Source organism: Plodia interpunctella, chromosome 13 (genome assembly GCF_027563975.2).
Source record: "Plodia interpunctella isolate USDA-ARS_2022_Savannah chromosome 13, ilPloInte3.2, whole genome shotgun sequence".
Taxonomy (NCBI): Eukaryota; Metazoa; Arthropoda; class Insecta; order Lepidoptera; family Pyralidae; genus Plodia; species Plodia interpunctella.
The window spans coordinates 936,450-960,341 of record NC_071306.1 but is presented as its reverse complement, the minus strand read 5'-3'; the positions used below and the strand labels follow the sequence as shown (position 1 = coordinate 960,341).

General features: G+C 36.9%; 2 protein-coding genes across 5 annotated transcripts in view; both read left to right on the top strand.

Moving 5' to 3' along the window:
• SerT (Serotonin transporter) overlaps window positions 1-16,671 on the top strand; it is a 33,042-nt gene extending 16,371 nt beyond the window's left edge. For both annotated transcript variants that reach the window (XM_053754036.2, XM_053754038.2), the window contains exons 5-13: window positions 2,375-2,594; window positions 3,792-3,930; window positions 5,667-5,801; window positions 6,313-6,491; window positions 7,223-7,392; window positions 7,857-7,981; window positions 11,959-12,143; window positions 12,622-12,805; window positions 13,085-16,671. In XM_053754036.2, coding sequence (XP_053610011.1) covers window positions 2,375-2,594; window positions 3,792-3,930; window positions 5,667-5,801; window positions 6,313-6,491; window positions 7,223-7,392; window positions 7,857-7,981; window positions 11,959-12,143; window positions 12,622-12,805; window positions 13,085-13,150 — 1,403 coding nt within the window. In that variant the 3' untranslated portion in view covers window positions 13,151-16,671. The remainder of the gene's footprint in view (window positions 1-2,374; window positions 2,595-3,791; window positions 3,931-5,666; window positions 5,802-6,312; window positions 6,492-7,222; window positions 7,393-7,856; window positions 7,982-11,958; window positions 12,144-12,621; window positions 12,806-13,084) is intronic.
• An 846-nt stretch (window positions 16,672-17,517) lies between these two features.
• On the top strand, window positions 17,518-23,580 carry LOC128674988 (uncharacterized). 3 transcript variants are annotated; one of them, XM_053754029.1, is made up of 7 exons: window positions 17,518-17,676; window positions 19,360-19,545; window positions 19,965-20,060; window positions 20,888-21,090; window positions 22,124-22,264; window positions 22,604-22,850; window positions 23,387-23,527. In XM_053754029.1, exons 1-7 carry the CDS (start codon window positions 17,641-17,643, stop codon window positions 23,468-23,470), a joined length of 993 nt encoding a protein of 330 aa, XP_053610004.1. In that variant the 5' UTR covers window positions 17,518-17,640; the 3' UTR covers window positions 23,471-23,527. The 3 variants fall into 3 exon arrangements, with proteins under 3 accessions (XP_053610004.1, XP_053610002.1, XP_053610003.1); XM_053754027.2 differs by lacking the exon at window positions 17,518-17,676 and adding an exon at window positions 18,687-19,018 and having other exon boundaries at window positions 22,602-22,850; window positions 23,387-23,580; XM_053754028.2 differs by lacking the exon at window positions 17,518-17,676 and adding an exon at window positions 18,687-19,018 and having other exon boundaries at window positions 19,320-19,545; window positions 22,602-22,850; window positions 23,387-23,580.
• The last annotated feature ends 312 nt before the right edge of the window (window positions 23,581-23,892 follow it).

Genomic DNA, 23,892 nt, shown 5'->3' with positions numbered 1-23,892 from the left:
CGTCTTGAAGCTATTGTGATGTAATTTGACCAATTGATAGCGAGACTTCAAAGTTGACAAAGTTATTCCTGATAAAAGATTTAAGTCTCAATTTTTGTATCGAAGACACGATTTTGTGATTATTAAGGGGCGATTCCCATTCTTCTAATATTTACAAAATTAGTTTTTTTTGTCAGATTTTATTCAAGTGGCCTAAAGGCATGTGACATTACTTTTAGGACTACCTGCCGTGTCTAGTGACAAGTAATCGCCTACACACTAGTGAACTAAAACTGTCAACCAGTGTGCACGTTTCCTCACGATGTTTTGAAACAAGTGGTGGTCTATAAAAACTACTATACGTGAATCAGATCGGTATAAAACTTATGTGGCGCGAGTAAGATTCGAACCGGGACCTTTTGATCAAAGGACAATCTCAACCACTTGGCCACCACCACTTCATAATTCAAATACATATAATGGGTTATTTAATACATTAGGTACTATATCTTCGTAACCATATGTTAGTCTAATAAATCTCACTGATCGTTCATTGCCCATAAAGCATCGTTGCTGGTTCGAAATGAGCCTCGTCGTCATTCCACGTCTTATCGAGACTCATGACGACTTCTCAACGACGACGAACGTATAAATGTTGAGAATGTTATACAAAATACTGATAATCAAGATTTGTGACAACCAATATTTCGATACAAATCTTAGATGTTTAATAAATATACATGGGCAAATTACACATATTGTGTTAGACCCATAAGTTAAGTTCAGACAGTGATATAGGATGTTCTATACTATATTTGTACTCCTGCAACTGGCATAGTTTTTCACTCACAGACGGGCGTAGAGGCGGATTTTACATACCTAAATGTTTTTTTTATATTAAAATAGGAATGGGGAAAAATAAAACTCAAGATGACGCTACCCTGAATAAAGTAATCAGAAAACTTGCAGATTGTTATCATTGTACAACCGTGTCGCATCATAAACTAATAACGAATGCGATATCATTTGATTACCGCCGGCAGATGGCGCTGATTCGATTTCAAAATGGCGGCGCGAGCGTCACAAGTTGCCGCCAAGTTTTGCGCGGGGAAAATTGACGCGGCAACGCTTATTAATTGAATTTTGAATGTTTGTTGATTTATTGAAAGGGGTTTGAATGTGATAGAAGACAGATTGTCCGATTTAAAGCCTATATTCAAGTTAGGACAGAACAGAAACGAAGCTTCACAATGTTACAAAATGATTGTTACTCAAACTGTCAGAAAAAAATGCCTGGAATAATTTTAAAGTTTTAATGATATGTGTTAATATTTTATACCTACGTAACGTAACAGTAAATATTGAAATTATTGCTACAGGTGGAAAACTATTGTTCTCATGATTCTTCACAAATTCCTACATTTTTCCATCACTATTATATTTATTTATGAAACTAGGCCCCTATTTTTGAATATGAGAAAACGAAATTAATTAGTTTATGCAATGCCGTTCCAAATATTCCATCGTTTCGACAATCCTACTATTCGCATAGGGATAAATTGTCCATAAATATTCAGGTTTCAGAAACGCTCCGCTTTGTACACGCCATTCAGATAGTTTCCCATGTATAGACATACTGATAACAACTTGTTTTCGGTTAAACACTTTAATAGAACATCATCATGGATATGAATGGATAAAAAGTATGAGACATGAAAGATGCCGCCACGCGAGCCCATTCCCGATTGGCGGGTTTTAACCACTGCAACAACAATCATACAATCATACTGTTTTGTATTTTATGTACTTTAATATATCATTAGAAAAAAAAATTGTAAGAAACAATAATGATAAGCCCTTCTGACCAGAACTGTTCAAATGAGTTTCTTTCGACATTTCTTCTCAGCAGTAGTCGTTCCGAAATTCCATTAGTTTGTAGCTTGTGAGAAATAATTATTTAATATAAAAATTGACGTGAAAAAGTGCATGTGAAGGCAATTTCTGTCAATTTCTGAATGAATGATTTGATTTGATTTGCAAACATGACCGGAACCTATTGCTTAAACTTATTCGAAGCTTGGAGGAGCTCAAGACTTTTGATTACCCATCCAGGGCATTCTCAGCCACTATCACCGCGCTAACCACTACGCCATTGGAAATCCTCATATTAGAACCCTTTAATTATTCCATTATTTATTTAAATCTTCCTCTGATATTACGTAAATACAGTTACAGGCGTCAGTTGGTTACATCTACAGGATTGAGCCGTAAATAAACTTTTTTTTTAGTTTAAAATAGTTTCCACATCATAAAATGTTTCACCGAACATCAAATACTTTACTTCTTTTTTACAGATCTTTATTTAAATTGAGATTTTGAAACACAATCAATACAGGTGTGGGGTACGCGATCTGCATGATCGACATTTACATGGGTATGTATTACAATACGATCATCGGATGGGCCGTGTACTACCTGATAGCTTCGATCGCGTCTGTCAACTCCGTGCTGCCCTGGACGAGCTGCAACAACGAGTGGAACACCCCCCTCTGCACCCCGGTTACTTCGCCCCAGATCAACCCCAATGCGTCCACGCCTGCTAAGGAGTTTTTTGAGTGAGTTACCATTTTGTTTCGTTTATTTGCAATAACTTTATTGCACGAAAGTGTGTAGATACATTAATGAGGAGTTTGTATTCTCATATACGAATTTCTTACAATCGACCAGTGATAGATTGAGAGGACATGTATATACAGTAGCAGGCTAGTTAATAGAATTTTTTGTTACGCGTTGAATGCAATAAGAACAAGATCGCTGTGATGACAATAGACGCTTGTGTGAAAATAGTTATAAATAAATAATAAATAAATAAATAAATAAATATATTGAGACGAATCACACAGATTGAGCTAGCCCCAAAGTAAGTTCGAGACTTGTATTATGGGATACTAACTCAACGATACTATATTTATATAATAAATACATATATAAATAAACATCCAAGACCCGGGCCAATCAGAAAAAGATCATTTTCCATTATGACCCGACCGGGGATCGAACCCGGGACCTCTCGGTTCAGTGGCAAGAACCTTACCACTGCGCCAAAGAGGTTGTCATAATATAATTAACTATTATGTCGTATGTCATAATAGTTAATTATACAAAGATATAGTAAAGTGAATCATTCTGAAGAGGCATTGTTAGTTAGGTCAAAAGTGTTTTGTGGTTTTATTGTCGTTATACTCTGCTTTTAACTTCCAGTTCCGAGGAAATTGATATTAGCATTCTAATATTTGTTGAAGCTAACTAGCTTTTTCTCACGCCATCGTCGGCGTTAATTTCGTGTTCTGATTATTGTCTATATCTCGCGTTGTCAGCAACGTACCGCATTGAAATCTATACCAGATTTTAAGTTAGACCATCTGCTACACAACTGAGAAGACCGCATCAAATTCCATCTAGTATTTTTTACAACAAACAACGACGAACAGTCAGACAGACTGACAAACAAAAAATAAAAAATAAAAATTTTCGGCTTGTATTAGACCCATAATTACTTTTCTGTAATATCTCCTATGTACAGTCATAGCCCACTTGCAGTTTTAATATACATATATTAAAACTGCAAGTGGGCTATCTATACATATAGTTTTTGATATGTATACATATATAAGACGAAGGTTTCACTTCATGCTCTTAGAGCGTAAAAAAATAAATTTTAGACAAGTTACATTCAATAATAATGTCATAATTTACGAGCACGAGATGTGAAATTGGCCATTTAGTAAAAAAAAAACTTGTAATTGTCCTAGACGCAACGTGTTGGAACAGCAAAGGTCTAATGGCTTGGACGACATGGGCCCGATCAAACCATCGCTGGCCCTGTGTGTGGTGGGGGTGTTCGTGCTGGTCTACTTCTCCTTGTGGAAGGGCGTCAGGAGTACCGGAAAGGTGAGACTTATCCTTCGTTCCGTTTAGTACAGCATTTAGTTTAACGTCAACTTTTCAAAAATCTCAAATCTTTCATAGCCTTCAGTCCAACAGATAAGTCAAGAAATATATGTGATGTGTTTTTTAGTACTGAGTAATGATTTCTGTAGGAACTTTTTTATCTATGTAATTTATGACAGTTTTATGATGTTTTTTTATTGCATTACACAAAATCGAGAAATAGAAAAATAAAGGATGTGTATACGAGATGCGATAAAAGTCTTTACTTTTTTTACAGTTTTACAGTGTCATGCATGACGAATGTTTATGAAACTATATATAATACTCACAAGCCCTTCGGTGAGATCAGTTTACACATGTAACAATAATAATAATAATAATATATTAGGACAAATCACACAGATTGAGCTAGCCCCAAAGTAAGTTCGAGACTTGTGTTACGGGATACTAACTCAACGATACTATATTTTATAACAAATACATATATAGATAAACATCCAAGACCCGGGCCAATCAGAAAAAGATCATTTTCCATCATGACCCGACCGGGGATCGAACCCGGGACCTCTCGGTTCAGAGGCAAGCACTTTACCACTTCGCCACCGAGGTCGTCAAATAGATCAATAGTCGTCGTCAATAAGATATTAGTTGATTAGTTAAGAGTGTTACCTACACTCTTAACCAATCAACATGTCACATTGTTGTCTCTCTTACTAAAGACGTAAAGAGATGAATAATTTCGGCCGAACTGGCATGGTCTCTATAGCACAGTGGTTAAGAGCACTGTCCCGAATGTTCAAGGGCGTGGGTTCAATTTCCGCTCGATTCCAGAATATTTTCATCTAATTTTCAAAACGATCTAATTTCCCGTTCGGTCTATTTGAATATTGGGTCCGCTTTCTTAAACTATTTATTTTTTTCCCACTCGTCTACTTCTGTTTCCATAACGATCGGTCTACAACAGAGAATTAATAGCTAACTGCAGGAAACAAAGTCAGCGTTAGTTCAGGGTGAAAAATTAAAAACAAACACTTGAGCTCCGCTTACAACGAACTTACAACACATAGTTTAGACGACGTCGGTGGCGCAGTGGTAAAGTGCTTGCCTCTGAACCGAGAGGTCCCGGGTTCGATCCCCGGTCGGGTCATGATGGAAAATAATCTTATTCTGATTGGCCCGGGTCTTGGAAGTTTATCTAAGTATGTATTTGTTATAAAAAAAAAGTATCGTTGAGTTAGTATCCCATGACACAAGACTCGAACTTACTTTGGGGCTAGCTCAATCTGTGTGATTTGTCCTAATATATTTATTTATTTATAGCTCACAGACGCCGCGCTGTAACTTATAGTTACGGATTATAATTTCACCATTTTGCCAAAAAGATATATAACTTCAAATAATACATCTGAATTACTACACTGAAAATACATGTTTAAAATAGTTAAGATCTAGTTGTCATCTCAAAAAAAATGTACAGAGTGAACCTTAATCCTTAAGACGACGACTTAGCGTCGCAAAATGTTGTCTCTCATCTTTACATGCTCGGTGCTGTATCGCCACGAAGCCCGAGGCTAGCGTGAAAATAGGAATTATAAAGATTCACCTCTGTCATGCCACACGTCAATGTTCCTTGCGAATAAAGTAAAGTACGCAAATTATACTATTTCATTCTAAAAGCAGTGCAAATCTATCTAATTTTAAAAGAATTTGTGTAAAATATAGATACGTTATTGTAGGTGGTGTGGGTAACAGCTCTGGCACCATACGTGGTGTTGCTCATCTTATTAGCGAGAGGAGTCACGCTGCCAGGCGCTACTGAAGGCATTAGGTACTATCTAACTCCCGAGTGGCATAAACTTCTCAACTCTAAGGTAAGATTTCGTAGAACAACTACTTAGAACAAAAACAGAAGATTAACTATGTATTATTGTCCTCTCTCATTCACTCTCATATTCTGAGTGTATCCCGGTTCATCCGGAGTCAGAGACCATATATTTTTTCCTCCTAACTATATATTTTTTATTATTTGTACAGAAGCTGTCTGGATTTTTAAAAGTTTGGTTTCGAATAAATTGGATGATAGATAATGGTTTGTCGAAAATGAGCTTTAGTTCTGGATGTGCTATTTAAAGCCGGGCGCTGCGCCATGTTGTGAACAGAACATTTCAAAAACATAAATTACAACGATAAAATTATGTTTTTGTAATTCTGTTCAATCGTAGATTTCGAATATCACTTCGATCGAATCGTTTGAACTTCAACGAACCTTTTCCACAACAGTAAGATGTAATCATGAAGCTTCAATGGAACAATAACCTAAATGTACCATGTCAGAATATTTATCAAATCAATTTTGAAAATCTAAACTATGCCTAACCTTAGGTGTGGATCGACGCAGCTTCCCAGATCTTCTTCTCCCTGGGTCCAGGGTTCGGCACGCTCCTCGCGCTGTCCAGCTACAACAAGTTCAACAACAATTGCTACCGCGACGCCCTCATCACGTCTTCCATCAACTGCCTCACCAGCTTCCTGGCTGGCTTCGTCATATTCTCAGTACTAGGGTAAGATATCACATTTTTTATTACCCACATAGCCATTCACATCTTCATCTATGACAAGTTCAAAAACAATTGCTATGGTAATTCCCTCATCACTTCTTCCATGAACTGCCTCACCAGCTTCCTTGATGACTTCACCATCATCTCAGACCTCGGATAAGATCTGCATCTTAGCATGTTTCTGGTTACAGGCTATGACGGTAGAAACATTTGATTTAGAGCAAAAAAACGAAGCTAAAAATTGGGAAGTTTCGGCTGTAATTTTACAAATGGCCGCTAACCCTCCATGGAAAGACTATTGTTGCCTATCAGCTGCCAAAATTATATGTCATTTATTCGCTGAATACGATATTCCCGGAGGCATAGATAAAAGAATACCGGAGGACGTGGAGTAGTGTAGATATTCGGCGTATTTTAGGGCGAAGCCACACGTACACACAACCAACAACGAAATTTGTTACTCACGTTAAAAACAAAAATACATAAAGGCATAAATATATAATAATAAATAATATAATAATAATGTCACAGTTTTATTGATTACGTTATTTGTTATATTTTTGTTCTCATTAAAGTATATTGGAAATGCGTTTTAACTCCCAAAAATCATGACGACACAGCACGTTACTGTCATACAAGCTCCACATTTTCGTTCGTTCTTTTTTTTTTGTTTCGACCATAAATGTAACTGATATTCGTCCCAATAACAATTGTTACTTATTCTGTTCCGTCAGGTACATGGCCCACGTCCAAAACAAGAGCATTGAGGAGGTCGGTCTGGAAGGACCCGGGCTGGTCTTCATCGTGTACCCGGAGGCCATCGCCACTATGACGGGGTCAGTCTTCTGGGCTATCATCTTCTTCCTCATGCTCATTACTTTGGGCCTGGACAGCACGTTTGGAGGTAAGGGTATTAACTCTTTCTCTCTCTCTCTCTCATTATCGCGTGATACTGGATAAAAAATTGCCTTCCAGCCGCCATTTGTACGATGGACGAGTTTGTTTTAAGTGAATATTTAACCGACTTCATAAAATAGAACGAGGTTCTCAATCTATTTTTTTTAATTAATGTACTTCTCTTTACCTACTTTAATACATTGTAAAATAATATAGGAGCTAGGTTTCAGTCTGTAAAATTGTATTAATTATACTATATAAATCATTGCAATATTATTGACGTAATGTCTAATAAGTGACTGAATTACTTGTAAATTATTAATTTTTAATTTCACTTCATTAACGGGACTTAATATGAATCTTCTATATTTAATGTCACTGACATTTCAACGATCTTGCAGTGGCCGTGGTCGCAGCCAGAATGCTATGAATGAGTTCGTGCTATGTAGTAAAGTATTGTATTGTTCATAGGATTAGAAGCAGTGACAACAGCGCTCTGCGATGAGTACCCACGTCTGCTAGGAAGACACAGAGAAATATTTGTCGCTTTTCTCTGTCTGTTCATATATATCTGCGCCCTTCCAACGACCACATACGTGAGTATTGTATAGTAGCGACGCCTTCTCCAGTCTATGTCACTCTGTAGCTCCCCAACTACATACAGAAAATCTCTGTTTTGAAAGAAGGACGAGCGAACACATTTACGAGTATACTATTATTACAAAGAGGTAAGCGTTTGTGAGTTTGAGTATGTTTGAGGCGGGTAATCTCCGAAACTACCGAACCTATTTCAAAACTTATTTCACCATTAGAAAGGTACATTATCCAAGAATGCTATAGGCTATATTTTATCTCAAAATTCCCACGGGAGCGAAGTACCTGGGCAACATCTAGTGTATAATCTAAATATATAAAAGAACAAACTGAATGACTGACTGACATATAATAAAATGTTTAATTTATGTTTGTGGTTAATAAAAAACCGGGACGTAAAACGTCATGCAAAATGGGACGGCACGCGTTGCAGAAAGCGGGAGTGAGAGTCGGAGCGGGAAATGGGAAGGAGACACGTAGTGGGTAACGGGACGGGACACGTTGTGAAAAACATGATGGCACATAATATGTAGGAAACGGTACGGGATATCTACAATTCTACATTACATAGCAGGAGGCCGACAAGTTGGACAAGTTTGCGGGATGAGACACACAGCGGGAAACGGGAAATTGAACTAAAGATGAGAAAAATGCGAATTTGAATCATATATGTTTACCAGTCTTACAGAGTACGCGATAAAATTACTGAGATTTTGCTATGAAATACACGCGGGCGAAGCCGCGGGCAAAAGCTAGTGAAAGTATAGATTCAAAACTCAGGCAGTAAGTTTGTTCACGCTTTTTTTACCCAACCAATCTAAGTATATAGTTACACATCCGCCAAAGGTAGTGTTCCTGTGGAAAATTCACGCGCACGAAGTCGCGAACAAGGCTGCAGCTGAAAATTTGCCAAAAAATTACATACTACCTAACTCAAATAACGTTGTAGTTCAACGTTTATTTTACAAAACAATAACTACAAAGTAAACGCTTCGATTTCACGATAATACAATTCTTTCTTTTCACTACTCTATCACAAATACTTTAACATCATTACTTGCCAGTTATTTGCATAAGAAATGTTAGGAAAAGGGCACATACAGACATCCAAACAGTTAATTCAGCGAAACGAAAATGCTTCGCTCCGATCCGATATGTTTCGCGTCATCAATAATGTTCTTTCTGCTTCGGCGTTTTTCCATCGACTTGTTATATTTATTAAGAAGTAAGTTTTTTTTTACAAATATGTCATTTTTGACACAATATTTTATTGTTGTCAGAGAGATTTTATTGCATTCAATGTGTGACAAGTATAAATCATGTCCGTACCGTAAACCGTTGAGAGGAGTTCACATGTCTGGATTCGTTCCTGGGTCGTTCCGGTGTCCGTTAGGTCATGCTTATCATTAATAATAGTTTCAGCTCAATCGGTTAAAGATATCGTCAAAATTGTATTTGAAGATACCACCCGAACAATTTGTCACTACATAGTATAAAACAAAGTCGCTTTCCATTGTCATTATGTACGCTTAGATCTTTAAAACTGCGGAACGGATTTTAATGCGGTTTTTTTAATGATTTTTTAATTTAATATTAAGGTTTTACACAAGCTAAGCCGGCACGGGCCGTTAGTCAATCATAAATTTGTACACAACTCAATAAGTATTCAGTTATAAACAACTGTCAGTAATCTTTGACCTTCGCCTTTCCACCATTTGAATTAGAGACATCACAATGACAATTAAAATAACTGTTGTGAAAAAGTAAATTGTTGTAGATTAGACTCATGCATTGTTTTGACGTCGTATAATATAAAAATAATAGCTTTAATTAAAGTTTTTTTCCATTTTAAAAATATGAGGTAAATCTTTTATTTGTTTTCAAGTTTAGTTTTTTTTGTTATTGGTTATTTATTATTTATTCCAAGAAGTGTATTTATAATAAACTAAATTAAATTTATAACTAAATCTAAACTAAGAGAATATATACATTTGTATAATCAAAACATATATAAACACACTTATTTGTAATAAATAATAACCAATAACAAAAAAAAATATTTTAAAATGAAAGTGTTGCTCGTATTTTATGTTCGAGTGTTCGAATCTGGGACCTTTGTCTTTGTCTTCAATACTTGACCACCGCGTCAAATACCCAAAATAAATAAAATCCCTCTTAGCACTCTATAAATTACACTCGCGGTATCTGAATGTATTCCAATGCATTATTCATCAGCGAATGACTGACGGCGATAGGGATGGTAAATGAGTTTAGTGGATCGCTACTTTTGGTTTTGGCGGGAATGATGGGGCGCGTATAACTGAATGAAAATTAGGGGATACAAAAATATAAGTATTATTATTTGTGTCAGAAATATTTCTTACTAGCTATTGCCCGCAAATCTTGACGCGGTAGCCTATGTTTCACCCCGGGTCATTAATACAATTTCATCAAATTGTGGCTAGCAGTTGAGCCGTGAATACGTAACATATACAACAGACTTATGCATTTAATTTTAGTATGTATATGGATTTAGTAAAGGAATTGGTGAAAGAAATGCAAAATTTTATTTAAATTCAAATTAAAACTCAAAAAAACCAACTTACTGCAAAATCGCCATTATTTCAAGCAAATTTAGGTACATTGTCCTACTAATGTTACGAGTGTGAAAATTTGTGAGAAACTTCGGTTCGCCGCGAACTAAGACCTCGCGAACACAATATTTTTTTTTACAATATTGTAAATGTTTCAAAAACTACTTAGCCGATTTTGTCGCCCCACGAACTGAAAAATTCGATTGACGTAAACGGAAAATTTAATTAAAAATAACAGTTTGAATTTATTATTTTTTTAGCGTCTCTATTCTTCAAGCCGTCTTATGATATCCTTAAAGAAATATGTCGAAATTCAATGGATAGTTTGGACGAAATATCTGGGACCTTGCGAGGGTCACTTTACCTGGGCTGGGCCGGCTCCCTATCACCGCAAATCAACATACAAATGGAAAGGTCCACTTGCCATTTACAAATTAATCCCGAATACGTAAGGAATTAATGTTTTCAATTGTACTCATTCATTTGGTAGTTCAATGCTAACATTTACATTGATATATTCAGTTTTATTCTATAAAGATATTGATTAAGCTGGAAAACTAAATATAAAATACCCTACATCTATACTTCCCTTCAGACTATATTGAGCTCATACGCATTCAAATCATGAATTAAAAAATATACTATTATAAAATAATAATGACTACCATATTCGTAGTCCGGTTCGATCAATAAATTAATTAGAATGTGGCCGGGAAAAAATTAACTATTTCGAAAATTAAGGATGCTGACACCCAAGTAAAGAGGGAAATGGAACCTGGACTCCGTTGCTCTATGACAGAGGAAGGAACCACAATATGACACAGATGAATCAGTGTGAGAGAAAATGGCTGTCCAAAATATTCATCAGAATTATTAACACGTCCGCGGACGCTCAAAGAGACACAAGAGAAGTTTAATTGTTACGATTGCTAATAGCAGCCGTGCATCCGCGACAATGTATCATGATTGTTTAATTTTTTATACTTCTTCATAGTCGTATTCCTCATGGCTGAGGGTAGTGGTCATTACGTGAAATGAAACACACACGACAATTCTCTTGGCATTATTAATGGAGTGGTTTGCCATTGCCTTCTCCATTTAATACACCAGTTAATAAAATTATCAACCAGTGTACAGGTTTCCATCACCGGAAGCAAGTGGTGGTCGATGAACACTACTATACATGAGTCAGATTGGTATAAAAACTCATGTGGTACGACTAGGATTCGAACCTTTCGATCCACAGGCGGGCGTCTTAACCATTACACCACCACCGCATCTTATACTGCTTTTTACACTAAAAATAGAATAATTACATAACTCTGTCGGTCTCACAATCAACTAAGGATTTTGTAGATACTAACAGACAATGTTGTCTACTCCAGGGTGGTGTATACCTGGTGGACCTCCTAAATGTGTACGGCCCAGGGCTGGCCATTTTGTTCGTGGTGTTCGCTGAAGCTGCCGGCGTCTGCTGGGTGTACGGGGTGGACAAGTTCTCGGAAGACGTGAAGAGCATGCTTGGACATTCACCTGGATGGTTCTGGAGAGCTTGCTGGTCTTACATCAGGTACGGCTTGTATTCCAAGATCACGATCCCGCAGATCACTTCATATCTTCCCATAGATTTCGTTCAAGACGACTAGGGACCCCTTGACAGCCTTAGCTTTTACTCCTGTTGTCAGACGTCAATCCTAGTTGGGAATCCAAAGAAGTTTGACGTCTAACAGGCGGTTGGTTTTTACGCGAACCACTGTATTTATTTTTTTTTTCAAAGCTTTATATCTCTTATAAATATATAATAAATAAATATTTTAGGACAAATCACACAGATTGAGCTGGTGTAACGGGATACTAACTCAATGAAACTATATTTTAAAACAAACACATATATTGATAAACGAAGACCCGGGCCAATCAGAAAAAGATCATTTTCCATCATGACCCGACCGGTGATCGAACCCGGGACCTCTCGGTTCAGAGGCAAGCACTGTCAATCTCTATCTGTCTTTCATCTAACCACTAATTTAATGTAATTATCCCCACAGCCCCGTCTTTCTGCTAGTTCTGTTCGTATTCTCCGTGCTCGCTCACGAGGAGATGTTAGGAGGAGAGTACACTTACCCCGCGTGGTCTATCACCGTCGGCTGGATCATGACTGGCACCACCGTCTCCTGTATCCCACTGTACATCATCTACAAGTTCTTGATCACCCCCGGCAGCGTTACTACTGTAAGTATTATCATTACCATTGTCAACATTACTAATAATTAATATTCCTTTATGTACCACTGTATTTTGATCATTATTATTGCCTGTATTAAGAACATAAGGACTATATTTTTTTTTTCCTTTATAATTCCTTTCATTTTAATATCATCATCATTTCGATCATTAAATACCTTCGCTTCATCATTGAAATACTTATACGAAATTCAGATGTCTGCAGTATTGTATTACAATTCTTAATCACGCTCAAATAAAATTGATTTGAAATATATATCTCCACAGCGAATAAAAATGATAACCCGTCCGGAGATGACGTCGATACCGCCGGCGGACGCCACCATCCTGTGACTGTGACACGATCCCCTCCCAGCTCTCGATGTCAAGCCACCAGTTGAATGGCTTGTCTAGACATGCCAATATTTGGATATGCTATACCAAATCCTAAATGTAGTGATTGTCAACCATGAAGCAAATACAGAGAAGGAGATGCTATCGCTGTTCCTCCAACAGTCGTTATGTCACGATGCGAGGGGGTGTGGGGTACGAGGAATCACCGACCGTTCTACCCTATCCTATGATCTAGTCTGTCATCAAATGGATACACACATACATATGTGCAAAAGTTATAGTGCCTGTGCAATACTTCATACATCTTCATACATCCTACTCTATATTTGGTCCATGATATTAACCCTCCTTGGACGGACTTAATCCATCGAAAATTATATTTATCTTATGCTTTTAAAAATTATATTATCGAAATATGTATTTGATATTCACATGTTTCATATTATATAACTTATAATACGTACTTGTATAACAATTTATAGTTTTATATTAAACATAAATAAAATTATAATGTTATTTTTTGAGTGTAATCAGCAATATTATTAAGTCATTATGAAGGCAATAGAAGTGAGATGTCATTCACAAATATTCTTAACATTCTTAATATTATGTAAACCGATGTAGGGTTCCTGAAAAGGTAAAATGATATCTTTATAAGATCACCTTTTAGAGTACCTAACAAATAAATAAAATACTCATAGAAAAATATTTACTTGCGTATTTGATATAAAAATGAACTTTATTATAAGATTTTAAAGTACTTTCTATATTCTTGTTAAGGTACGTCAGAAGTTTACTGATTATACAATGTTTATTATATTATACAACGAACACTATACTCGAATATAACATATTTTAGTAAAGATAGTATATTTACTGTAAATATTAAATACAACATTGCTGGTCGGACTATAACACATTTAATTATGATATTTTTTTGCATTTATATATAAGTAACAAGAAATGCTTTAAGCAAACCCCATGTAAATAAGTATAATTTATATACGGACATTATTATACATTGTGTAAGTATTTCTGTACTCTCGGGCAATGAGTAAAGAAATATTTCATATTTAATGTAAAAAAAAAAAAAGATAATTTGTACAAATAGGCTTAGATGAATATAAAAATAAAACATTTCTATAATATTTCTTGCAAACTATTTCAATATAAACTAAGTAGTTAAAATTTGAGTTGTTGTATAACTTTTGCTTTTAGTAATATCTTAGCCTTAGTAAACAATCTATAATTTAAGTATATGTAATTAAGAATTCTCATTGAATTAGATCAAATACTTCTTTTTTAATATTTAAAATATTAAAGACCTGACTAAAGTTGGCGCTCAATATCACGTTTTCTAGACATACATATTTATTTTTTGTTTATTCATAATCGTTGTGATAGTTTTGAAAAATAATCAAAATAGCTAAAATATACTATTTCTGTAGTGGTATAAAAAAATGAAATAATACTAGTGTTTTAGGTGTTAAAACATTATTGTTGTGGAAATAGTGGAAATTAGTATAAAATCCTCTTTATGGAATCTTGTAAAATTCATACATTAGATGCTATTCGCGTATAGTCAAGATATGTTACTAAAAATAGTTAAGTTCTAACTACTCATGTATCTAGTCGTTAATGTAAACAAATTGTTAGTTACTTTAGCAAAAAGTAACCAATAAAATAATGAAATGTAAAAGTAGAAAGTTGCAACAGCATATACAATTCAAACATATGTGTTATACATATTTATCTTAGCGTGTTCAAAAGGAATATCCAGTAGCGAGTAGAAACATCATTTTATCCTAAAAACTTAAGTGTTTTTATATAAAAATATATAAACCCCTAGTTCATATACCCACAGAATTTATATGAAAATAATATTTATAATTTTTTGAATGGCATACTTTATATTTTTTTTTGTTATTTGTAGTGGATAGCACGCTCCTCTTTATTTATTTATATTTGCATACCTATATTCGGTAAAACAGGTAGGTTTAATCCATTCCGACATCAATTTGTATCTTTGTACTCATGTTTTTGGCAAATAAATGTTTTCTTTTATTGTATACTTTGGAAGTACAAAAGTTGTTGTTATTATATTGAATTGTAGTTTTGTTTGGTGTAAGTGTCTTTAAAGATATATAATATGTAACTCATAGACCCCGTTTTATTTTATCGTGCACGTAGGCATGTGAATTTTGTTTTGTTTGAGATTTACTATGAAAAATATTATGAAGAAGATGTGAATACCTTTTTCACTAGACACAACAGGGAATTCCTATCATATTATTAACAAATATATATTATTTAATCATTAGGTGACTGCCCCAGTGCTGGGCAAGAGTCTCCTCCTTACTTTTTCATTCGTCTGCATTTTTTACAAACTGGCCATTTTTCAAAAAAAAATTTGAAGTCGTTTCGCCATCTGCCTCTACCTCTGTAGTACCAAAAATGATAACTAACCCATTATATATTTAAAATTAATGAAAAACTAGTTAAATTGTAATTTTTTTAAGTAGATAAAAAATGTTTTAAATAATTTTTATTTGTCTCTTGCAAGACAAGTGAAGGTCAGTGATTAGCATGGTGAAGTCCTTCTTGTCCTTAGCTCGGCGGAACAGCCTAAATGTAGTAATTATTCACATTCACTATTCACATTAATGAGACGACCTCGGTGGCGCAGTGGTAAAGTTCTTGCCACTGAACCGAGAGGTCCCGGGTTCGATCCCCGGTCGGGTCATGATGGAAAATGATCTTTTTCTGATTGGCCCGGGTCTTGGATGTCTATTTATATATGTATCTATTTATAAAATATAGTATCGTTGAGTTAGTATCCCATAACACAAGTCTCGAACTTACTTTGGGGCTAGCTCAATCTGTGTGATTTGTCCTAATATATTTGTCCTAATATAACTATTTACACGAAGAACGCTTAGTCACGTTGTCTAGTTTCACTTTTGTCTATTCCGGAATCTCAATGTCTTGCTTCAGAGTTATCAAAAATCACTTTACGCTGGACTTTAAGTGTATTTTCACTTTCGGGTGGAACAACGTCTCTTTCGAAACTGCAAACCTGGATTTACGTTACTGAAAAAGCAAGCAAACAAGCAAAATTTTAGCGTTTTGTTCGTTTTATTAATGACCAACATAATTTTCAGGTGACCCGTCTATTCCACAAAAAATATATATCGGAATTAATTGCGTAAAGGAACTACATAGCTCGATTATAATTCTTAATAATGATAACGTATGTGAACAAAAGACGCTCTAAAATTTTGTTTGATTAGTGGGAGCGGGTCACAACTGACAACATATAGAAGGAAATATCCGAAAAAAATAATTTCTCGTTATATGTAATGATAACACGGGGTCTGTGTGATTGTATGTCGTATTGATGTTCGTGACAATGTAATCAATGGTGTACCTTGTGTTTAGAATTAGCATACTATATATACATTATACTACAAATGCGTAGATGCGGCCTGTGTCAGCCATTGCAGGTCGATCTAGTCATTTGATTACCATATTGTCTTGTTTTATTTTCTTACATAATTTTAACTTCTCTATACAAACGACTCCTTTAGAATGCTGTTGCAACCTATCAGCTATCAAGACGTCCCTTAATCGCCTCTTACGACATCCACGGGCGCATACAGAGCGCTCCTCCGTGCTAAGGCGAAACCACACAACAGAACATTATTTCGTAGAATATTCGTAGCGCATTCATGTGGTCGTAGATGTGCTACAGTTTTCGTAGCAAAATCTACAAAATGGTTAAAATTATTTTGTAGTCAATTCGAAAATTCGAAAATAGTCCGAAACCAATGGGGCTTAAAAAGTTGAAATTTTGTACATAGATTCCAAGAACCAATAATATAATTTCGAAATTCCCACGTGAACGGAAAAATACGAAATATTGCGCGTACAAAGACGTGAGGAAATGTTATTAAAACAATTAAATCCTATATTCTGACTCGATTCTTACGGACTTCATAAATGGTATAAAAAAATGGTTGCCTGTAAAGTCGGTTTTACGGGCGAAGATTTTACGTGACAACGTCTTTTTACGCGCGCGGCAGACCGATCATAGTTGAGTGGGAGAGAGACGCAAGGCATTCGGCGGGCCTCTCTCTCGTTCGGTGACTCATCGTAACGTTACCGGGCGTTACACTTTTTCATAAGTGACTCCCAGCCGCAACCTAATTTAAGACGTTGTCACGTCAAAAGTACTTGGTCAATATCCATAAGGAACCCAACCAACCCTAGCCAAAGACGTATAACATTCTGTATAAAACTCTTTTAAATACCTATCATTGTGACAAAAAGACGTTAATCAAAGTTTGAAGTATGGCTACGACATCGCTGTCACAGACTGTAATCCAAAAAGCACGCCTGCGGCGAGAAATTCCAAATTTTAAGTATGAATATATATAATGATTAAAAATGTACTTGAAAAAAGGGGATACCGTTAGGTGTCCAGTGGTTATATGGCGGGGAAATCCGTGAGCTTCAACGCTAATTGTGTAAGTATATTTGATTTGATTATACAAATAAACGTACCTACTTATATATTTTGTATTCAACTTAAATCCAAAAGGCATAGTCAAAGACGCAGCATTTATTTAGAAATTAGACCTTTACAGGCACTTTTTCATGTAAAATTTTAAATCATTCAGTATTTCTAGTTTAAACAGTGAGGGTCCCTAACCAGAAGACATTCAGATCTCCACACTATTGCGGAAAATTGCCCAACTTTGACGGATTCAGCAGACATTGCTGGTTTTTCGATAAGTAAAAGCACTCAAACTATGCAATATTCATGCATTCGCGTCGTCGTTCTACGCTAGTATGGAGCCGGCATGAGAACCAAATGCTTTATCTGCTTTACATACATTCTTGAGCATCGATTGCAGCTCATTCCATTAAATTTATCTATTTTTTGCGAATGATTTAAGCAAATTCACATTCAAGAATAGATAAATAATATAAGGAATACATAAATAAAATAGATCGATGCGTTTGATTGAACTTTATCCATTTTGGTTTTCTGTAAACTCAGAAAAATTTTAAATATATTAATTAATAAATATATTAGGACAAATCACACAGATTGAGCTAGCTCCAAAGTAAATTCTAGACTTGTATTATGGGATACTAACTCAACGATACTATATTTTATAACAAACACATATATAGATAAACATCCAAGACCCAGGCCAACCAGAAAAATATCATTTTCCATCATGACCCGACCGGGGATCGAACCCATGACCTCTCGGTTCACAGGCAAGCACTTTACCACTGCGCCACCGAGGTCGTCGTTCGTTTGAAACATTTACAAAAATTTGAAAATTCTATTTAATTTCATTCCCGCGAATTAGCATTATTTACATATTAACAAAGGCTTCAGCTAGAGCCAGCTCCAACAAATGTGTAACTATCAATAACACATTGGTCACGTAGCTGTCGTCGGCGACTGCAGCGCCGCGTCCAGGGACTTATCAACTTCATTCCAACAATATTTTCACTTTACACATAATCCTGTAAATCGAGTAGGTCCTGTTCAATGCATTGTCAATTAATTTTATAGATTATTTAAAATTTTAGTATTGTATTTTTCTTTTAAGTATGAATTATTGAAATCTCACGAATGTAACCGGTAACCATGTCGCTTGGAGCAATAGATATATTAAAAAAAGATACATTTTCATTATCATCAAAATTAGTAATAGCTTTATTTTCGGTGATTGTAATGATCACAGCGTTCTTAGTGGCGGAATCAATTCACAATTTAGAAGTTGACACGTAAAGTTTATGGTAAAGCACTTGATGGTTGAAGGGGTGTCGAAGTGGTCCTATTGGTGGGTAAGTTTGTGTCAGCGGTCACAATTCATCAAGACGAATTCTTTCACATCTTGATGGCAAATTCTCAAAGTCTGATTTGATGAAATAATCTGATTCGTGGCATTAAACTCACGTCTTGTCGATTACGTAGTCTTGTCGAGATTGTCTAAATGGCCACGAAGATCCGTTTAGACAACTGTGACCTGTAAAAATATATATTTTTTATTTTTCACTAAGAAATAAATTTAACGGGGGTAATTTTGACGTCCACAAGTGATGTTCATCGTGCTAAGTTGAATAAAAAATTTTGAATTTGAATTAGAAAAGAAAGAAAGGAATCGGAACAAAACGTATTTGTCCAGAATCTGTACGACTCCCACTTGGAGTCGCTGACGAAATGGCTGAGCTGCAACGGAGAGGTGTGGGGGGTCGGTCCCACGGCAGTGTTCGCCAGCGCCGCCGCCCTCTTCCTCTACAACGAGCTGGAATCCACAATCTTATTACACGGGGACCACGTGCAAGTCTCGCCTATGGAGAAGACCTTAGTGGTAAGACTGTAGTTATCCAGCCGTTGCTTATATTTTTTTGATCACCTACTACTAAGCAGGCAAATAGATTTGCGGCCCACCTGATGGGAAGCGGTCACCGCAGCCTACGGACGCCTTCAACACTAGGGGTGTCGAAGGCGCACGTTGCCGCAATGAATCCTTTCACGCCTTATTTGAAGAATAGAACACGGAGTTGTAGTGTTATAAACTCTTATTGGTCAAATGTTGATTCATTTTTGATGATCTTTGCGTCATGCTCGGCGCTGATGATGTGAGCTGATACGAATGGGATGACGACATTCTTTTCTCATGTACCTACCTAAATGTTTTTCTGACCGGCTCCGTAAATTTGGTCTCCCCTAGGTGAAATAGTAAAAATGAAACTACTAAGATATATCAAATTAATTATTGTCTTTCAGTCAACAATGGTACTGGGTATGCTGGCGTTGATGATTCATCTGTGGGTCTGCACGATGAGATTCTTCCAATATTACCTGGACACACTCATTAGAGAAGTGAGTCTACTACACACAGTGGCTTATTTCTCTTGTAGTGAGTACTGGGTTCGAAAATACTGCCAATCGACATACAAAATGATTCTCACGTCTGTTTGCAGTATTTAGTCACGTTACCTCAGGACCTCACCCTGAACTGGCAAGCACCATCTAGCATTGAACACAAGTTGCAGATTGAGGGTAAGGCCCTGTGGTTTCTGTACTCAATATGGGTCCACTAAGTTGAGAAGGTGATGGTGTTTACGTCTTAATCGCCTACGAGCACAAGTTTCTGCTGTGGCTGAGACGGTCTCTGGGTGCTTTCTCTGGGGGGCAGAGTACTTATTTCTATTAGCATGTTCAAAAGATTATTTCAAGCTAAGAAAAAAGAACAGAATGTACCAGCTGCTTCTCTATCGTAGATTGTATCAAAGGAAATGGCATAGGTATAAATTGGAGATTCCTCTCATGGGAATTTCCACCACCATTGAAATGACGGCGTGCAGGAGATGGTGCTCCTGGGGGCTCCGACCAAGTTCCTGAAGCAGCAACAGCCGCAAATCCACATCACCGTCTGCTGGTTTTTTGTACCACAAACACACTTGATAACGTAGACAAAAAGCGCATTTATATTTATAAAAATATTTCCGTCGAACTGATGTTGACTTAGTAGTAGTAGTGTTCGAAATTCTCAATCAATATTATGCTCCAAAGGCATAAGGCTCCATCACTTGTCAGAAGCCCTACTAGATCTTGAGGTTTAGTGCCCGGAATACGATAGATTAAATATAAGAACATCATCTACAAATATGAGTGATAAAGACGTTATATTGTGTCTGTATCCACAGAGCCCTAACATTCTCCTCGAAATGACGACCGCCGGCCTGCTCGGCGGGCAGGAGGTGGTGCCCCTGGGGCCTCTGACCAAGTTCCTGAAGCAGCAACAGCCACAAATCCACATCACCGTCTGCTGGTTCCTGTCCCTGTGCTACGCCGACTACGTGCGCAAGCACTACTGCACAAGGTTCAACATGCCGTATTTGGAGCAGTGGTTGGTAATACTCACATTTAGATTTATATTCGAAACGTCCAAGGCACACTTATTAATCTTATTATTAGTTAAATATTTTAGTTAAATCCTAACTAATATTATAAATGCGAAAGTATGTGACCCATTCACGAATTATCTACTTAACCAACCTTCTTGAAATTTTCCATGATTGTTGTTTAAAGTATGGAGAAGGACAAAGAGAACATTTCATCCCGGAAAAATAACTGTTCCCGTGGGAAATTCACGCGGGCGCAAGCCGCAGGCAAAAGCTAAGTATAATTATATTATCAGAAATGTATAAGCTCTCGTTAATAATTAACATGTTGGAATAAATCCAATGAAGGAAAACGGGGCAAGCAAATTGGTACTAACCACGCCTGACGGTGTTCGTTACATATGCTTGGATGTGGATCACCCAGGTGTTCAAAACATAAATATCAAACCATCACCTGAAACGTCGCTGCATTCTACAAAGGCTGGCTTAACGCCAGTGTGTTAGCTGTTCACCAATGCTTGATCATAGCTATGGCTCAGTGCGGGATAAAGCCGGTGCGGGGCCCGTAACAAATGTGACCATGGGGCCATGGGGCCATGGGACCATGGGCAGTTACGAGTTACATTGCCTACTGAAATTTAGGATTTAAATAAAACAAAAAGGCTTTTCGTTATTTACTGCATGCAAATTTAGAAATAACACTCGTTAAATCATTTCTAAGTAAATCATTTTCTATGTTCGGTCATATTTTACACATTCGTGGTATTTTTGGACAAGGCGCGGCTCCCGTAGCATTTGCTGCTCCTGCTACATGGCTAATCCGGCACTGTATTGCTGTAAATGCACTTCTAGAGAAAACTTTGCTCAGACACGACTAAATAAGATCCCTATCTATTCGGGAGCAAGTAAACGAAGAGATGCTAATTTTATCACTATTACAAACATCCACCAATGTCTGGCCACGGCTATAGCACCCTTAGAGCATGCACCTTTATTCAAACACGACTAAACAAGTTGCATCTCTATTGTCGGGAGCAGGCAAACGGAGCTGCACGAGCGCGCAACGGCGAGCGCGCATCGTACCATGCGGAGGGTGCACAGCTTCGTAGAGTCCGCGCAGCAACGGTTGCGCGGCTTCGCGCAGCCCGAGTCGACGCCGAGTCCCAGTGAAATTCACACGTAATTCTGTTCATAGTCTTATTTTCTCATGGCTGAGGGTCGTGGTTATTACGTGGAATTAAACACACATAACAACTTGGCACTAGGATGAGTAGTTTGCCATTGTCATCTCCATTTCACACACAAGTTTATAATCAACCAGTGTTCACGGTTTCCTCAGGATGTTTTCCTTCACTGGAAGCTGCAAATTACTGAACGGGGTTTATTATAATTTTAGTACACGGTTAAAATATAACCTGGAGCTACTTTAATCCATAAATTTCTGCGGGAGCGGTTCACGTGGGTCGCAGCTTGTAATCTATAAGATCAGTAACTTCAGGCCGAGTTTGTTCACTAGAGTGAGAGCCCAACTCCCAAAAGAACGCCTATGGTCAGCCGAGCAGCCAGCCACGTGTCATGGGGAGAAGGCTGCTGCGGAAACGAAGAATTGGGAAAAGAGGAGCAGTTGCCAGGAAAAGCCGAATTCGGAAAAGATGTCACAAGAAAAGATTTCCCAGGAAAAGACAGCAAACTTTGTGCTCGGCTCGTCAGCCAGTCGAGCGAGACAACTGTTGATGCTATTGAAAAACTTAGAATGTACATCAACGTGAGTAGACATTTTACAGATTAACTTTATCTACTTCAACATATCTCTCTCTCACCTCTGAACGTTTCCCCGGGACTAATATCTTTGTTGGGTCGGGACTAAGTTCGCGGTGCTCTACCGGACGGGGTCAGGAATAAACTGAGAAAAGTATGTGTGGACGCCATTGCGTCTTGTCGGTGGAGTATACGCCACACCTCTCTATCCTCGGCTTTGCTTTTAAAGTCTCGATACGACACAACACCTGCCTTCTCTTTCAGTTGGCTCGCATAACTCTTCCTCGGTCTCCCTGGACCGGTTTCTTTCCACACATCAGCAGTATATATATATACGTCATTACGTGCTACGTGTTTTATATTTCATGGTAGCCCCCCCTGTATACAAGTTGAACCAGAGCCACATGGATATGTATTACAACCCCATTTTTTTTATTTTGGACACATGGAAAAGTATCTAATTTGACCACGCTGATCGCCCTTTTGTTGATTGGACTTGATGGCAAATACCCAATTATTACAAAGATATTGTATGTTTATCAGGCAACCAGATGTCCCTGCCCGGGTGCGGAACTCCCCGGGAAATGTGGAGCTGAAAAACTCTGTTCGAAAGAAAAGGAAGTGTGAATTGCTGGACTATACACACAGATATGATATTAATAAAAAGAATCTATACGAATTTCGCCCATCGTATTACTCTATCTGAGACAGTGAAAAATAAATGAAATTGCCTTGAAGTTATATACTTTTATTGATAGATAAATAATTGTACTCATTAGGCTGCTGATAAAATTATAATGTACGTTTATTCTTTAGATGGTTATGACAAGTAAAATAATGCAAAAAAATGTACATAAATTTATTGTCAAACAAGCTTTTATTTTTATAGGTGAAAATTGTTAATAAATAACACGAAATACGTGATAAGGACTTTTATTAAAGACTGTTTATCCGCCAGGTAACTGCACTTTCACGCCCCGTTATTTATAGTCTTTTGGGGGTTGATTTTTGAAATAAACTAGCGTATGTTTGAACGGGGGTATAACATA

What these genes read in the sequence shown, in the direction of transcription:
- LOC128674988 (XM_053754027.2), top strand. Translation starts at nt 18,968, where the DNA reads ATGGTAAAGCACTTGATGGTTGAAGGGGTGTCGAAGTGGTCCTATTGG. An exon ending in CTATGGAGAAGACCTTAGTG is followed by an intron (nt 19,546 to 19,964) that starts GTAAGACTGTAG and finishes ATTGTCTTTCAG; the next exon opens with TCAACAATGGTACTGGGTAT. An exon ending in ATGCCGTATTTGGAGCAGTG is followed by an intron (nt 21,091 to 22,123) that starts GTTGGTAATACT and finishes TGTCGGGAGCAG; the next exon opens with GCAAACGGAGCTGCACGAGC.